This window comes from Podarcis cretensis (assembly GCF_951804945.1).
Source record: "Podarcis cretensis genome assembly, chromosome: 13".
NCBI classification, from domain to species: Eukaryota; Metazoa; Chordata; class Lepidosauria; order Squamata; family Lacertidae; genus Podarcis; species Podarcis cretensis.
In genome coordinates this window covers 43,225,206-43,243,092 of record NC_137182.1, presented here as the reverse complement: position 1 = coordinate 43,243,092, position 17,887 = coordinate 43,225,206, and the positions used below count along the sequence as shown (strand labels likewise).

The window sequence follows — 17,887 nt, the reverse complement described above, 5'->3', positions numbered from 1 at the left end:
CGCCATCTCTATGTCTATATTCACAGGTGAATAAAGGAAATGAAGTCTGTTGCTTATCTTAGTGTCTTTCTGGCTGGCTTCCTGGTTTCAAGTCCCTTAGTGGAAGGTGAGTTTCTCCTGCCAACAGAGTGGAAGTTCTCTTGTGATGGGACACTTCCTCAGAGCCAAAAGATGTCAGACTCTCCTTGGGCCTCTTCAAAAAAGAAGTATGAATTGCATCAGGGTCCTTGCTGTCTGCAGGAAATACCCCCCCCCCGTGAAATACCTTTGTTCTCTCCCCCCCCCCGGGTCACCCCTCATAGCAGTGCCCCTAGTGCCAATTAAAGAAGCAAGGGGTGCTGAGTGCCTGTGGTTTGGAAAGCAAACTTCTCTCCGTCCTTGTCTCACTCCTCACAATCATTCCTGTTTTTCTTGTCTCTCTCCTGAGCAGTGAAAGCTGACACCTGTGCCAGAGAGTGGCTGCAATACCAGGGCAATTGCTATGGCTATTTTGAGACTCAGATGACCTGGCATGAGGCAGAGGTAAGCGGCCAGCTGGTTTTGCCTAAGTTAGGTAAATGGCTCTCAAAATATGGAGGTCCAAAAGGAGGTTCAATGTTGCTTTTCATAGTTCTCCATCCTTATGGCAGCCAGAAGAATCCCAGGAGACAGCCAGGAAACAGCTAGTTAAAGACATGAAAGAATTACAGTGGTACCTCGGGTTACAAACACCTCGGGTTACAAACACTTCTGGTTACAGAATCCGCTAGCCCGGAAGTAGTACCTCGGGTTAAGAACTTTACCTCAGGATGAGAACAGAAATCTTGCGGCGGTGCAGCGGCATTGGGAGGCCCCATTAGCTAAAGTGGTACCTCAGCTTATGAATGGTTTCAGGTTAAGTACAGACCTCTGGAACGAATTAAGTTTGTAACCAGAGGTACCACTGTATTATCCCTTTGTTTTGTTTTAAGGGGGTGCTGCTGCCTCTGCCATCCTCCCGACATCACAGCCCCTATGTGGCATGGCTGCTTGTTGTCTCTGGCAGTCTTTCAAATCACCTCCCTCCTCCCTGCAGATGTGTTTTCCTGATGGCAGCAGCAATTATTCTGGGAGTTGAGCTGAAGCTTGGGTCTGTATTGTGGTGGGTTGATGCAATGTGTGGATCCCACAGTGCCCAGTGTTCGAATCTTTATCACAGTTGGTTTGGGAGGTTTGGCGATGAGCCCTTCCATACATCTAGGCCCTTGGCAGGTGTCTGACCTGACACTGTTCTTGAGGCAATCTTGTGAAGCCGTGGAAGAGTCAAGGTTTTCCCTCAGGCTGGGGTGAGGAACCCTTTTCAGACTGAGGGCTGTATTCCACCCTGGGAACCCCCGAGGGCTACATGGCAGTGATGGGCAGGGCCAGAGACAAAAGTGAATTTTACCTTTGTAGTATTTCTACACACCCTTCTCTAGCCAGGAAAGCAAGCGGTATTATCAGAGTTCAATGATACATTCAAGCTAGGAAGAAAACACTTGGGGTGTGAAGTAGTGCCAATGAGGAGTGCTCACCTGGGAAGAGGGCATGAAGCCTAGGAATAGTTTTGTGGGCCAGATAAAGGTTTGAAGGGTCCCCATTCAAACTCTGGGCCTGAGGTTCTCAACCCTGAAAAGTTCCTTGTTCCGACAGCAGCACGGATCCTATTAGACCAGAGATGGATAGAAGATAAAGTCCCTACGAGAGAAGAATGGCAAATTAAACTGTTGGACTATGCCAAAATGGCAAAATTAACCAGAACCCTCAGGAACCAAGAAGACCATAACTTTAATAAGGAATGGAAATGGAAAAAATTATAATTTATCTTGGGGACCACTGTAAACTAATGAAAACATTAGCAGGATTGCAATAACACTTGTAATGTAATGGGTACTATGGAGATAATGGAGCTAAAAACGACAACAGAACCCTTGGAGGAGAAGGTGGGAAGTCCATAGAATCTTTTAATCATAGCTGTGTGTTGTAAAATCAAATAAAAAAAATTGCAAAAAAAGAAAAGAAAAAGAAAAGTTCCTTGTTCATCGCAATTCTTCTTGCTTTATGCCAGAGGATGTCTCAGGAAAGAGTAGCGGAATGTGGAAAAAACCAGCCTTTGTTCTTGTCCTTGTCTAGATTGAGTGCCAGAGTTACAGGCGTGGGGCCCACCTTGCTTCCCTCCTTACCCCCGCAGAGACCCTCGTGGTAGCCAATCACATCGCTGCTTACCAGACTGACATCAGCAATGTCTGGATTGGTTTGCATGACATCCGACATGTGAGTATCTGGAAACTGCTACATTTCTGCTCTGCCAGTGTTCTCCATGGGAAAGGCACCTTATAACAAACGTTGTTCACATGGAGTGCCATTGCATCCCTAATGTCTTCGTCTCAGCTGTTAATTTCGGAGGCCGCGCCCTGTCAGCCATAGAGGTCGCCTTTGGTTTTAGTAGTGGATTTGTAAGGCCTGCCCAATCAATTTAGGGCTGTAGACATCCTAGTTATGGAATAGGTGCTCCAGTTTTGCAGTGCTATGTAGACTACCATGGTGCACAACCGTTATTTAATGGTTGATAGGTTGTTTCTGGTTTGATAGGCTCCAGGATGTAGGCCCCATGAACTGAGGTCATAGGAGAACCAGTATCCCTTCACCTCCAAACTTTTTATGTTTTTTTTTTTTAAAAAATATATTAATAATTTATTTACAACATAGTCCACAACAACACAAACAAACAAACAAACAAACAAACAAACAAACCACCATTGACAATTTAATTATCAAAATTAAACTCCTATCCCTTTACATAAAGAAAACAAACATAAAAATAAAAGACTTCCTTTATCCTGTAAATGGCCTCCTTATTTACTTCTTGTATACTGTTTCTTTTATATGTGATTATTACAATTTTTCCTAGTTATGACTTAAAAAAGCACAAAGTCTCCTGTAGAAATTAATTGAAAGAAGTCCAGGTTTATATTTTGGGGCACTGTTCTCTGCATTTCCCCCATTCTTTTTGAAATTCTTGTCTGGGTTGTCCCCTTAGTTACTTTCTCTTGTCACTCTACAGAGTGGCAAATGGAGGTGGTCAGATGAGTCTACCTACAACTACAAAGCATGGATGCCAGGGGCACCCAACAACCTGGGGAAGGACGAGTATTGTGTTGAGCTGAGGCATTCTGTGAGAGAGGAATTTGTTCCTGGTGATGGCGCACCTGAGCAAATAGCAGTAGGAGCCCCCATGGGAAGTGCACATGAAAGAAGATGCCATCCTGAAGAAAGAGTTCGCAGTGAACGTGCAGGTAAAAAAAAGATTTAGTACCATCCAGAATCAAAGACTTCCCTGTTCAGTTATATTAACTTCACACGTTGTTATCAAGGGCCTATTCAATATTCTACAATGATAGGATACTTCTATCTGTGTATTTCACCAATTGCGCATTGCTTTCAATTATTTAGCTTTTTATATGTTGTGTCTTTTACTATGATTTGTAAGTTGTTATGAGATGCTTGTACAAATGACTAAGAAACGTAAAGAATGACAATAACATTAACACATTATTATTACTTATTGTTTCAATTTCTATCCCACCCTGCTTCCCAGAAGAGACCAGGGTGGCAAACACATCAATAACATTATAAAAAGAGTTTAAAATCTTCTAAAACAGTTTTTTAAAAGTCCCTTTACCAGTGGTTCCACATTTGAAAGGAATAGTACCTTTCTGTCACCAAACGCCTGGGTAAACAGGGGTGTTTTAAAATGCCTTCTGAAAGTCAGTAATGAGGGAGACAGATGCACCCTGCTTTGTTATAGGCCGATATCAGTGGGGTGACTTTAATAGAGGACTTGACAAATTCATGAAGGATGAAGTTTTCAGTGGCTACTAGCCACAATGGCTGTACTCTTCCTCCATGGCTAGGGAAGCAGTATGCTTTTCAATAGGGTAGTGCTGTGGTCTAAACCACTGAGACTCTTAGGCTTGCCAATCGGAAGGTTGGTGGTTCAAATCCCCATGACAGAGTGAGCTGCCACTGCTCTGTCCCAGCTTCTGTCAACCTAGCAGTTCAAAAGCACACCAGTGCAAGTAGATAAATAGGTACTGCTACAGCGGGAAGGTAAACAGCGTTTCCATGCGCTCTGGTTTCTGTCACAGTGTTCCATTGTGCCAGAAGCTGTTTAGTCATGCTGGCCACATGACCCAGAAAGCCATCTGTGGACAAACGCCAAATCCCTTGGCCTGAAAGTGAAATGAGCGCCACAACCCCATAGTCACCTTTGACTGGACTTAACCATCCAGGGGTCCTTTACCCTTACCTTTTACCTATGCTTTTCAATATCAGTTGCTGTAACATGCAGGAGGGGAGAGCCGCTGTTGTGTTCCTGCTTTTGGGTAACTAGTCATTGACACCATATTAGTATCTTAGTAGTGGATTTGTACAAGATCATCCACACAAGGGAGAGGAATCTGTCAACTGTTGGACTTTTCTTTTGCTCTTAGAATTCACCAAGTGGAATGATGCAAAGTGCCACAAACTGAATGCTTACATCTGCAAACATGAACTGTAGCAAGGGCCTGGATTCAACTGTGCTTAGGAGATACTTGGGATGCAAAGGAAGGGGACTCCCCAGTGGATCTTCTCTGATCTCCAGGACATTGTGGGGGCTTTCTTTTATTAAAGGACCAGGCCTTCCAAACAACGGACACAGATCATGCTTAACCCAAGGCCATTGTCCCATAACAGAAAAGTCGTACTTTATGTTATATAAAGAGCTTTCCTTGCTGTCTCCAGAGAACCCTGGGAACTGTAGTTCTGTGAGAAGGACTGCCAAAAACTCCCAAATTTTCCCCAAACTGCAATTCCCAAGAATCTTTGAGGGGGGAACCATAGCCATGAAACACAGCCCTTATAAGGGCATAGTATGGAGGTACCCTTTGAAATCAAACTTTGTTATCCATACAGTATATTTGCTCTGCATGTGCTTCAATAGCTGCAAGTGTAGAAGATAAATGCTAATAAAACTTTCCTTAAGATGTAAGTGTGAATTTATTTGTGGTGGGGTCATATTTCATTGCAATGGTGACAGGGTTCACTATTTGCCTCGTTAATCATTTGTGCATTTGAATAACATCTACACCATCTTTTCTGTCCGAAAAGAGACATTTAAGATTGCTTACACCTTTGGTGAAGTGCAAAAGAATACAAGCCAATGAAACGGCAGGATCGTTTTTGAAAAAGAATTCAAATGAGTGGGTCCTGCAACAGAATGTTTCATGAAGAGGGCTTTGGTTAAGGTTTTCCGGCAGCCAGTTAGCCAGGCATGGCCTCATCCAGGAGACTCCATTGTATTTGCTTCCCCCCGGTTTTCCATTTCACCGCATTAATTAGCATTTTGTGACCACTGAGCAGCATCAGTTCTCCACACCCTGAGTCAAAGTCGTTTAGGGCTTTTAAGATTAAAAACAGCACTTTAAATTGGGCTCAGAAAGGCGGTGGCAACCAAGGGCACAGTAATGGCTGCAAAAGCCCCCATCTCCCCACAAAAAACTAATGTGGGAACCTCGACTTGGGCCTGGAAATGTACTGGCTACAAGTTCTGGAAGCTTGTTAGCTTGGCTAGTGAAACAATGACCCTGGCTTGCTCTGGTGCATATCTGGAGTGATATGCAGAAATCAGCAGGTGTAGGCAAACATTGCCCCCTGTTCATTTTACCACCATACCCCTTTCTTATCAGTGTTACATTCTTCTTCCTTTTTTACAGAGCCATGTTGCATAATTGTTGGTTAACTTTCAAACATTTCCGATTCAATTTTTTTTAATTCTCTGGTAAACTCCTATTGGGCAAGTGGCTTGAAGTTCATTTCTTCTTTTCCCTGTGCCCTGCCCCTTTTAAGCTTTGGGCAGCAGCAGCTTGAAGGACAGCCTTCCTCTTCGAAAGGTCGCACGCAGAACTCAAGACCGGATTGAACTTGGGTAAGTTGTGTATATTCTGTTGGTGCAACCCAGTCCAGATGAGCAGGATACAATAATTCATTCATTCATTCGCATTTGGGGTTCTGGCTCCTCTAAGCAGCTGATTTGCAGCCAGAGGAATCTGAAATGAGATTCTTCACAAATAAAGAAGCACAGCCCTTGAGGAAATGGGGGCCTGTCCCCCCCATCTCCTTGGTAGGCAGAGGTGAAGGGAATGATGCCGGGCTTCTAACTAAGCATTCTGTTGCTTTCTCTCAATGGCTATTCTCTCAATAAAGCTCATTCTATCAAATGCAAAATGTGCCTACGTTTTGTGCCTACGTTCTGCCTATGAAGAGCTCAGAAGCTCTTTACGAGTGAAAGCAGGAAATCAGAGAAACTTGTTCTTTTCAGAGAGAATTAGGCAAATCTTTAACGAACTCCTGCATTACAAAACACTCCCCCCCCCCACAAGAACTGTAATATACAAAATTATGAACATAATAGACACTGTCTGTGACCAGATCTTCTTTTTTTAAGGTGTTTTTTTTTTGGTAAACCACAGCTTGGGTTGGGGGTTGGCGGGTGTTTTTCATCAAGAAACTGGCTCATCTTCCTGTTGGGAGTAATGCACAAGGCTTGCAATATGCTACTTAAAACCAATTGGGGGGTGATGGATAGAAAGGCAACCCATTCTTCCCTCTCTTTTGGTAACTACTGGTTGGTAAAGTAGATTACTTCCTCTCTGGCCTTCCTTCTTTTCTTCTTTCCTGCTTCATGTTAGTCCAAATATGACTTAGCATGTGCTGGGATAAACCACTGGTTCACCTAGCTCACCATTATGTTCGCTGATGTGGGGAATTTGCCTCCCTATAATGTCCTCAAAATCACATAGTTTTGGACCACTTAAATGTCCCCCCCCCCCCAGGTCTCTCTCACTCAAAATCGCCATCTTCCTAGCCAGGCAAACATTTGTAGAACTGTAAGCTTCAGATGTTTGGAAATCTAATATTTGATACCAGAGACTGCTGGGTCTGCAATGAAGTTTGATATTTGGTCCCTGGGATTTTATGCAGCTGCAGAACTGATACCAGCTGAATAACTGATATGCAGGATATAAACAAATATACTAATCATAAACATACTCATTATTTTTGTCAGGGTTGAATACATCCTTGAACTTTGATATCGCCTCTTGCATACTCTGTCCTGCTTTGAGCGGGACACCCCAGTATTACAGAAGCCACCCTGGCTTCTGACTGGCTCCTGGGATGTCCCATTTTGGCTTCTGCGAGAGTGTGGCCCTGAAAGACATGTACTTGCAGGAGCACAGACCCGATAAACAGGCACCTTGATTTCCATCTGCAGGATGTTGGAGGGTATTTTCTTGCTTGTCTGGATGCGACATAGAAGGGAGTGTTCATGAACCCATGCAGAAGATATCCTAGTAAAATTTACACTTGCTGCTTCACACTTTGACCTCTGCCCTGCTTGTGTTTGGCATGTGGCCCTCAAAAGGTAGCCCAGAAAGGAATGTGGCTCTTGGCTTGAAAAAGATTCATCATAACTTGCTGCAGCAGGATGCATTTTGTGTGTGTGTGTGTGTGTGTGTGTGTGCACTATAAAACATTTGGCAATCACAACAGTCAACCGGCCCCCAGATTTCCTGAAAGGAAGAAGGGGGGAAACATAATTGTGGGACATAGGTGATTACAAAGGTTTATTTAACAGGTGGAGGGGTGGACGCAAGATGATGATTCTGATAGTTATGCAGTTTAAGGTAGGTTCTTAAGCAACAAAGGAGGAGAGGATGGAGTCCAACATTTGAGTCATCCACATCGTTGAGTCTCTGAGTTTCTGTTGCTGGGGATGGGATGCAGTTGTTTGTCTCAGGTCTTGCCAACACTTCCAATTGTGCCATGCTTAGAAAGCAGAGGTCCGAGTGGTTTTCCACTTGACCCACTCCTATCCAAGGGAGAGCTCGTTCTTTAGTGATACATCACAATACATGGAAATTAAAGTGTGGCTAAGCCCTCAGTCTCCTTAAAGCCCTGGCTGTGGATTTGAATGAAGGCTGCTGTGTGAACACAGCTGGTGCCAGCGCCTGGTGCAGCTCTTAAGAACCCCAGATTCCCATCATTAGCAGGGTTATCTGAAGATTTGTAAGATGAAATTGCTACCTGTTCAGGTTGAGTAATATAATATTTTAGGTAATGCTGTAACAAGGATAGGAAATGAAGCAAGATGTAAAGATGTAAAGTTTAATTTTGGAAACCATCAGATTGGATGGAGCGAAGTCGTTAGGCTCAGTTGAGCCAAAGAGATAAAAAAGAGGCTACAATGTTACGTAATGTGATTATATGTAAAACCAATAAATTCATTTATATACAGTGGTACCTAGGGTTAAGTACGGTACTTAATTAGTTCCGGAGGTCCGTTCTTAACCTGAAACTGTTCTTAACCTGAAGCACCACTTTAGCTAATGGGGCCTCCCACTGCCACTGCGCCACATCCGCCCAATTTCTGTTCTCATCCTGAAGCAAAATTCTTAACCTGAGGTACTATTTCTGGGTTAGCGGAGTCTGTAACCTGAAGCGTATGTGACCTGAAGCATATGTAACTTGAGGTACCACTGTATATTAAAAAATAAGAATCCCAGACTCCTGGCAGGGTCCATTGACTAATTCCTGCCCTGAGGTCCCCCTTGCTTAAATATATTTTGTCATTTATCCATATGAATAAAGTCAATTGGGGCAGGACCTCCCATTCATGCCAATCATATTTAACTTTGTTTCAATAGAGGCTTCCCACAAATGCTCCATATTCTATCACCACATTTCCTATAAGGAAATGTCCTATATAGGTGTATTTCCTGTAAGGTGTATGAGATAACTTAAGAAATAGGCATCTCTTTAATGTTTTTCCCCTTTCTTCTTCTTCTTTTTCCTCCCAGAAGAGTCTTAGACACCACCATGCTGGTCTCTAGCTGCCTGCTGGTTCGTCTGGCCGTCCTTCTCAGCATCCTCCTGGTGCAGTCCTGCGAAGGGCAATCTTGGGAAGCTTTTCAAAACAAGCACATTGATTATCCCCAGACCCGAGCCTCCAACCCCAGTGCCTACTGCAACCTCATGATGGTGAAGAGGAATCTGAACCCAAGTAGATGCAAACCGAGGAATACTTTCATCAACCATGACAAGGAGTCTGTCCTACAGGTCTGTGGCAATGGTGGGAAGCAATGGCAGGGTAAATTCTATGACAGCAACCAGAACTTCCCCATGATTGACTGCAGCTACACTGATGGTAAACCTCCTAAGGACTGCAAATACAAAGGCACAGAGACCTCCAAACGCGTTCGTGTGACCTGCGAAAACAAGAAGCCCGTTCACCTGGAGAAGGTGCTGTGATAGGCAGAAAACCACACAAGCCACGCTTTGCCAATTGAAGCCAGAAAGCTTCTTTGGCCATTTCTCCCTGCAATGCATCCAAATCATTGGCTTTTCCCGGTTTAATAGTCATTTCCCCTTTGCTGGGAGCTGTGGCTCTAAGGGCAATGACACCAAGCTTCTAACTACGCATTCTGTTGCTTTCTCTCAATGGCTATTCTCTCAATAAAGTTCATTCTATCAAAAGCAAAATGTGTGTCTCTGTACCTACGTTCTGCCTATGAAGAGCTCAGAAGCTCTTTACGAGTGAAAGCAGGAAATCAGAGAAGCTTGTTCTTTTCAGAGTGAATTAGGCAAATCTTTAATGAACTCCTGCATAACAAAACACTTTTTTTTCACAAGAACCGGAATAATCAAAATTATGAACATAATAGACACTGTCTGTGACCAGATTTTTTTTGTTTGTTTTTGTAAAACACGGCTTGGGTTGGGGGTTGGGGGTTGGGGGTGGTTTTCATCAGGAAACTGGCTCATGTTCCTGTTGGGATTAAATTGAGAAGGTTTGCAATATACTACCTGAACCAATTGGGAGAGATGGATAGAAAGGCAAGCCATTCTTCCCTCTCTTTTGGTAACTGCTGGTTGGTAAAGTACATTACAGTGGTACCTCGGGTTACATATGCTTCAGGTTACATATGCTTCAGGTTACAGACTCTGCTAACCCAGAAATAGTACCTTGGGTTAAGAACTTTGCTTCAGGATGAGAACAGAAATCGTGCTCCGGTGGCGCAGCGGCAGCAGGAGACCCCATTAGCTAAAGTGGTGCTTCAGGTTAAGAACAGTTTCAGGTTAAGAACGGACCTCCAGAAGGAATTAAGTACTTAACCTGAGGTACCATTGTACTTCCTCTACTGCCTTCCTTCTTTTCTTCTTTCCTGCTTCATGTTAGTCCAAATATGACTTAGCATGTGCTGAGATAAGCCATCGGTCCACCTAACTCACTATAATTTTCGCTGATGTGGGGAATTTGCCTCCCCATAAGGTCCTCAAAATCACATAGTTTTGGACCACTTAGAGCTGGCCAGGCCAATACCCAGGACACTTTGTGGAGAGGATTTCCTAAGGACACATGGCAAAGGAAGGAGATCAGTGCAGAAGTGGCAAATTGGGGGTGGGGAGACCTCAGCATCAGGGAGCTAATAATCCCTCTCTTATCTGGCACTTAAAGGTAAAGATAAAGGGACCCCTGACCACTAGGTCCAGTCATGGCCGACTCTGGGGTTGCGGTGCTCATCTCGCTTTATTGGCCGAGGGAGCCAGCGTACAGCTTCCGGGTCATGTGGCCAGCATGACTAAGCCGCTTCTGGCAAACCAGAGCAGTGCATGGAAACGCCGTTTACCTTCCCGCCGAAGTGGTACCTATTTATCTACTTGCACTTTGACATGCTTTCGAACTGCTAGGTTGGCAGAGCAGGGACTGAGCAACGGGAGCTCACCCCGTCATGGGGATTCGAACTGCTGACCTTCTGATTGGCAAGTCCTAGGCTCTGTGGTTGAACCCACAGTGCCACCCACGTCCCTATCTGGCACTTGGTAATGTCCAAACCCATGTCTCCTCCCCAGGGTAGGAGAAGATGTGGCACTTATATATTGCCCGCTCAAATATCTTAGTATCTTGTACATTCTGGGCGTTAACTTCTTATTTATGAAGAAAGTCAGCCTCAAAACTGGAGGTGGGTGAACCTCAGGACTGGGAGCCAAATGCAACCCCCCAGGTATCACACACTCAAAATCGCCATCTTCCTAGCCAGGCAAACATTTGTAGAACTGTAAGCTTCTGATGTTTGGAAATGTAATATTTGATGCCAGAGACTGTTGGGTCTGCATGGAGTTTGATATTTGGTCCCTGGGATTTTATGCAGCTGATGAGATGACACCAGCTGAATAACTGATATGCAGGATATAAACAAATATACTAATCATAAACATACTCATTATTTTTGCCAGGGTTGAATGCATCCTTGAACTTTGATAACGCCTCTTGCATACTCTGTCCTGCTTTGAGCGGGACACCCCGGTATTACAGAAGCCACCCTGGCTTCTGATTGGCTCCTGGGATGTCCCATTTTGGCTTCTGCGAGAGTGTGGCTCTGAAAGACCTGTACTTGCACGAGCACAGCCCTGAAAAACACGCACCTTGATTTCCATCTGCAGGATGTTGGAGGGTATTTTCTTGCTTGTCTGGATGCGACATAGAAGGGAGTGTGCATGGATCCATGCAGAAGATATCCTAGTAAATTTTACATTTGCTGCTTGACACACTTTGACTTCTGGCCCTGCTTGCCTTTGGCATGTGGCCCTCAGAAGGTAGCCCAGAAAGGAGTGTGGCTCTTGGCTTGAAAAAGATTCATCATAACTTGCTGCAGGTGGGACTATAAAACATTTGGCAACCCCAACAGTCAACCGGCCCCCAGATTTCCTGAAAGGAAGAAGGGGGGGGGAAACCAGTGGGTAATTTAACATAATGGTGGGAGATGGGTGATTATAAAAGTTTATTTAGCAGAGGAAGGGGTGGAAGCAAGATGATGATTCTGATAATCATGCAGTTTAAGGCAGGTTCCTAAGCAACAAAAGGGGAGGGGATGGAGTCCAACCTTTGAGCCATCCATACAGTTGAGTCTCTGCTGCTGATGACCCCACTGCCATGGGATGGGATGCAGCTGTTTGTCTCAGGTCTCGCCAACACTTCCAATTGTGCCATGCTTGGAAAGCAGCTGTACGAGAAGTTTTCCACTTGACTCGCTCCTTTCTAAAGCTGGAGGCAGCCCCTGTCGTTCTTGGACAGCTGTTAAGAATCCCAGATTTCTGGCAGGGCCCATTGATATTAGTCAATGCCCTGCCCTGAGGTCCCCCTTGCTTAAATATATTTTGTGAGCACCACATTGGCAGCCCCTGAACTTCGACCAGAAGAGAGTCCTATTTTTTTCTGCAGTGAGATATATACTGTCTCCAAAAATGGAGATATGAATTCTCTGTGTGACTTTGTGGAGTGGGCAAGGGCAGGCTTTTTCCTCAGGTGGAACTCACTAGAACTCAGTCCTAGAACCTCTCAGATGGTGCTGTTGCCATTATAAGAGAGCAAGGGGGCTGTTCGTGGTGCATAGCTGTCAACTTTTCCCTTTGTTTAACGGAAATTCCCTTATTCCGAATAGGATTCCTCGCAAGAAAAGGGGAAAGTTGACAGCTATGTCGTGGAAGGTTCCAGCACCTCTTTTTCAAGAAAAATAGCCCTGGGAAGGAGAATCACACTTGTAAGATGGAATTTCCATTTAGCTGTCCTGATAAATAGAAATGAAGAGGTAGTATTGCATATCATACCCAGAACAACAAAAATTGGTAGTATAGCCACTCCATCCCTACCTATGAGTTTTACCCCAGGTAACTGTGCATACATGTCACACACCAAAATAAGTCAGATACTATTTTGCAAAATGGGTCTGAAGATTTTGTGGATATATGCTTGTTACCTTGATAATGATACTAATTTTAACATATTCAGGTATAAACTGAGTATAAATGGCAAGAGAATGAGGTGATATTTGAAAGGTCAAGCTCCGCAAAGTTGCCAAAGAGAAGAAGCAAGTCCCAGTGACTGATGGCCATCTCAAAGAACCAGGACTTTGTTTTAAGAAACAATATTCCTTGGAAGGAGAAATGCCACGTTGCAGGACCACGTTGTGTCCTTTTGCCTAGAGACACTGAGACAAGGCCAGAGATGATTATCTTTAATTTGTGTAGCCGGAGGAGGGGTTCATAATTCAAAAGATATACAATGCACAGTACCAGTCTGCTTGTCACAGACAAGCTGGAATGCAGCTGTTTATATCAGGTCTCGTCCAATCATATTTAACTTTGTTTCCATAGAGGCTTCCCACAAATGCTCCAAATTCTGCCACTACATTTCCTATAAGGTGTATAAGGGTTCTTGTCCCCCTCCCCTACTTAAGAAATAAGCATCTCTTTAACTTCTCCCCTTTTTCTCCCTTTTCCTTTCCCTCCCAGTAGATTCTTAGACCCCACCATGCTGGTCTCTAGCTGCCTGCTGGTTTGTCTGGCCATCCTTATTGGGGTCCTACTGGTGCAGTCCTGTGAAGGGCAGTCTTGGCATGCTTTTCCAAACAAGCACATTGATCCCACTTAATATTTTCTGCAGACATCAAGGGTCCCCCTGAGCAGGACGAAAATGGGGCCCCCAAACACAGCAAAGCTGACTTGTCGTATAAAAAGGCACACCCATGAGTTCATTAAGGTCGGGGCTAACACAGGAGAATGGGGACCTCAGGCTTAGGGGCTGAATGCAGCCCTCTGAACTTTCCTGAAACCACAATTTTCCGTGGCCTTGCTTGCCACCCCAGGTGATTCTGAATGGCTGGAATGTGCCCTTAAGCTCTGATCATGTCTGCTGCTTCTCTGGAAGAAAGATAGGGTGTTTGTATGACTGGATGAATCCCAAGCCGGAATTAAGAAGAAATATCAACAACCTTTGATGGCAGAAAGTGAGCAGGAATTAAAGAACATCTTAATGAGGGTGAAAGAGGAGAGCGCAAAATATGGTCTAAGCTCAGCATAAAAAAAACTAAGATCATGGCCACTGGTCCCATCACCTCCTGGCAAACAGAAGGGGAAGAATGGAGGCAGTGAGAGATTTTACTTTCTTGGGCTCCATGACCACTGCAGATGGTGACAGCAGTCACAAAAGTAAAAGACTCCTGCTTCTTGGGAGAAAAGCAATGACAAACCTAGACAGCATCTTAAAAAGCAGAGACATCAACTTGCCAACAAAGGCACGTATAGTTAAAGCTATGGCTTTCCCAGTAGTGATGTATGGAAGTGAGAGCTGGACCATAAAGAAGGCTGATCGCCGAAGAATTGATGCTTTTGAATTATGGTGCTGGAGGAGACTCTTGGGAGTCCCATGGACTGCAAGAAGATCAAAACTATCCATTCTTAAGAAAATCAGGCCTGAGTGCTCACTGGAAGGACAGATCCTGAAGCTGAGGCTCCAATACTTTGGCCACCTCATGAGAAGAGAAGACTCCCTAGAAAAGACCCTGATGTTGGGAAAGATGGAGGGCACAAGGAGAAGGGAGCGACAGAGGACAAGATGGTTGGACAGTGTTCTCGAAGCTACAAACATGAATCAGACCAAACTGCGGGAGGCAGTGGAAGACAGGAGTGCCTGGCATGCTCTGGTCCATGGGGTCACAAAGAGTCGGACATGACTAAACGACTAAACAACAACAACAAGTGTGTAGAAAATAACCTACAACACAAAGATAAGATTTTTATTTGTTGCTATGCCCACTGCTGGCAAGGAGCCCCTGGAAGCTTGAACATAAGGAACGGTGGCCCCCTAGGCTGATAAAACACCCCCCCCCCACTCCTGGTCTAAAATGTAAATACCCCCCACTTCCAGTCTTGACTTTATTGTCTCTGATGTGGCATGCAATAATAATAATAAATATGTCAGTCCATTTGTTTTCATAAATAGAGAAATTGGTTTTAAAAACCTGGTTTTGTGAATGAAATGAACCAAGCACAGCACTTATTTGTGGAAATGCAACTGTTCATATTTGTATACTGATTAACATTCTTGATGATTCCCCAACCAACACAGAATTCAATCCTTGCTTTCTGCTGCCACCTAGTGACAAAGAAACGTTAGAGGCACCCTGTTCATTTTCTTGCTTTCTACGGCTTCTTCATCTCTGTGCGAGAGCAAGCAGGATGGCTTCAGGGAGACATTACCAAACTCTCATCTTGCTTATCTTACTGAGATACCAGAACTTTAAAGTAAAGATTACTTTAAAACTGGAAACTGGGGCTTTCTCCTTCTCCATGCCTCTTTCCCAGCTCAAAATTCATTTTCTTCCACTCACAATCCAAATTTAATCCCACCACTTTTCTCTGTCTCTCCCCATCCCTACAAAGGACAGTAGTTCAGTGGCAGAGCATGTGTCTTCCATGCAGAAGGTTCTGGGTTCAATTCCTGGCATCTCCAGTTAGGACTGGGAAAGACAACACATCAGTGGAAATGTTGCTGTCTGTTGCATTTGTGTTCTTTTGGCTAAAGGCAGAACAGAAAAACACAATGGTCCCCAGTAGGGGTTCCCAAATGGTGGTCCTTGATTGGTGAGCTTCATTCAGGTGGTCTGCAAATGTAGGCACCATCATTTGAGCAAAGGGTATTAATGGCCCTTTAAAACCTCCCAGGAACAACGACAATAGAAAACCTTCCAAGGCTCTGTTGCTTCAGGTTTATCATTTGGCAGGCTTTACTGACATTGCTGTTATCTACTCCCCAAGAACTATATGCCCAATTTCCAAAGAAATTCACACCTGAAAAACAACTGCAAAGGGTTCTGAGTACAAGCACTTCTTAAAAAATACTTAAAACATGAACATAATGTTGCTGTGTAGTCATTGGCAGCCCATAGGTAAAGGTAAAGGTACCCCTGCCCGTACGGGCCAGTCTTGACAGACTCTGGGGTTGTGCGCCCATCTCACTTAAGAGGCCAGGGGCCAGCGCTGTCCGGAGACACTTCCGGGTCACGTGGCCAGCGTGACATCGCTGCTCTGGCGAGCCAGAGCCGCACACGGAAACGCCGTTTACCTTCCCGCTGGTAAGCGGTCCCTATTTATCTACTTGCACCCAGAGGTGCTTTCGAACTGCTAGGTTGGCAGGTCTAAATGAGGGCAGAAACCAAGACTACTACAAGAATGACTATACAACTACTAATTTTGTTTATACCCTGCCCATCTTGCTGGGTTTCCTGGCACACCTTCCAGGACATTCCTTGGGAACATTATCCAGCACTAAGGGCCCAGGAATGGTATAAAAGCAAGTGACTGGGAGTGCTGGAAATTTGAGGTGGCCAAGCGACCAGCCCAGCCCAGCCCAGTCCAAGCTAAAACCAGGGGCTGTTCACTTCTCAAGGCCTCTTAAAGGGGTTGCTCTTTAGCTGTCTACCCAGCAGTTTCCACCAAGTTCTGACAAAGAACAAGGGTTATCTAGTAAAATTCCTGCTACTCACTGAAAGAATAGCAAAAAAATTTTCACCCTAGAGGCAACTGTTGTTGGGAGTTAAATTCCTTTCTGGCTCTGATAACCGGTGGCGCCTACAAGCCCCAGAGAGAGCCTCTAAACCGAGGAAGGGAGGGAGAAATGGGTAAGTCTCCTCTACATGAGGAAAAGGAGGAAGGAGGCCGGGTAAGGCAGCAGCTGGTCCTTTTAAAGGTAGCTGGGATGGGCAGCAAACACTCTTTTGGTAGAAATGGCATTGGGTAGCGTAGATGGATAAAGCGAACTCCCTTAATATGCTTTGTAAGGAGAAGAGCCCCCAGCCCTAGCTTGGGTGGACTTGACTGGCCGGTCACCATCTCAAGTTTCTAGCAGTCTCAGTTGCTTGGTTTTGTTGAAAAACGAAATTGCCACAAGTTGAACAGCTTCTAAAGCCGTGTTCAAACCCCCAATCATGAGCAAACAGTCGACACTCTTAGTGAAGGGCATATTATCACACACAGCTATCCCAGGAATTCCATGACCCATGAACATAGCTTTAAACTAAGGTTACCAGATGTCCCCGTTTCCCAGGGACAGTCCCCGGATTTACAAATCAGTCCCCTGACAAAATCCATCTATTTAGTAGAAAGTTGAAAAGTGTCCCTGGATTCATTGGAAAAAAAATCTGGTAATCTGACTTTAAACTTAACAGTCACAGTTACTGCCATCTTCCAAGGCAGGCTCAATGTTTTTCAATATTGAAAAACATCAACCACAAGAAGAAAAGGGGGAGAGCCATGTTCAAGTGCATCTACACTCAACATATTCCATGGTAATTCAGGAACCACCTGTGGTTTATGTGGTTCCCTTTGATTACTCAAAGCAAGCCTAGCACAAGCGCAACAACTTCCACCCACCTTCTAGTTATCACTGGATATGCCAGCTTGCATATCAATCCTCTTGCTCTAGCTTTAGTTATCTGAATGTCCTGATGAGTCATAAGTTGCAAGAGGATACTCTGTCTTTGAGACACTCTGTCTCCCAAATAAAAGTTTACTTCTAGGTAAAGGTAAGGTAAAGGATCCCTGGGCGGTTAAGTCCAGTCAAAGCGGACTATGGGGTTGCGGTGCTCATCTCGCTTTCAGGCTGAGGGAGCCTGTGGTCTAAATCACTGAGCCTCTTGGGCTTGCCGACCGGAAGGTTGGCGGTTCAAATCCCCATGACAGAGTGAGCTCCCATTGCTCTGCCCCAGCTTCTGTCAACCTAGCAGTTCAAAAGCACACCAGTGATGCAGGTGGCGCTGTGGGTTAAAGCCTCAGCGCCTAGGACTTGCCGATCGAAAGGTCGGTGGTTCGAATCCCTGCGGCGGGGTGCGCTCCCGCTGCTCGGTCCCAGCGCCTGCCAACCTAGCAGTTCGAAAGCACCTCTGGGTGCAAGTAGATAAATAGGGACCGCTTACCAGCGGGAAGGTAAACGGCGTTTCCGTGTGCGGCTCTG

At 44.9% G+C, this 17,887-nt stretch overlaps 3 protein-coding genes and 1 pseudogene across 5 annotated transcripts in view; 3 read left to right on the top strand and 1 right to left on the bottom strand.

Moving 5' to 3' along the window:
* LOC307201271 (C-type lectin BfL-2-like) overlaps positions 1-17,887 on the bottom strand; it is a 70,699-nt gene that overhangs the window by 23,856 nt on the left and 28,956 nt on the right. The gene's annotated exons all lie outside the window — the stretch shown is intronic.
* Positions 435-4,648, top strand: LOC307201275 (C-type lectin BfL-2-like). The gene is made up of 4 exons (XM_079950337.1): positions 435-522; positions 2,131-2,271; positions 3,062-3,293; positions 4,491-4,648. The coding sequence occupies exons 1-4, from the start codon at positions 502-504 to the stop codon at positions 4,556-4,558; spliced, it is 462 nt and encodes a 153-aa protein (XP_079806463.1). The 5' UTR covers positions 435-501; the 3' UTR covers positions 4,559-4,648.
* Positions 5,835-9,460, top strand: LOC307201279 (ribonuclease pancreatic pseudogene; annotated as a pseudogene). 2 transcript variants are annotated; one of them, XR_013843911.1, is made up of 2 exons: positions 5,835-5,965; positions 8,898-9,460. The product of XR_013843911.1 is annotated as a ribonuclease pancreatic pseudogene (transcript). The 2 variants fall into 2 exon arrangements; XR_013843912.1 differs by having other exon boundaries at positions 5,838-5,965; positions 8,901-9,460.
* LOC307201264 (angiogenin-3-like) overlaps positions 8,385-17,887 on the top strand; it is a 346,417-nt gene continuing 336,914 nt past the window's right edge. The window contains exon 1 of the mRNA XM_079950319.1: positions 8,385-8,502. The gene's annotated coding sequence lies outside the window, so the exon portion shown is untranslated. The remainder of the gene's footprint in view (positions 8,503-17,887) is intronic.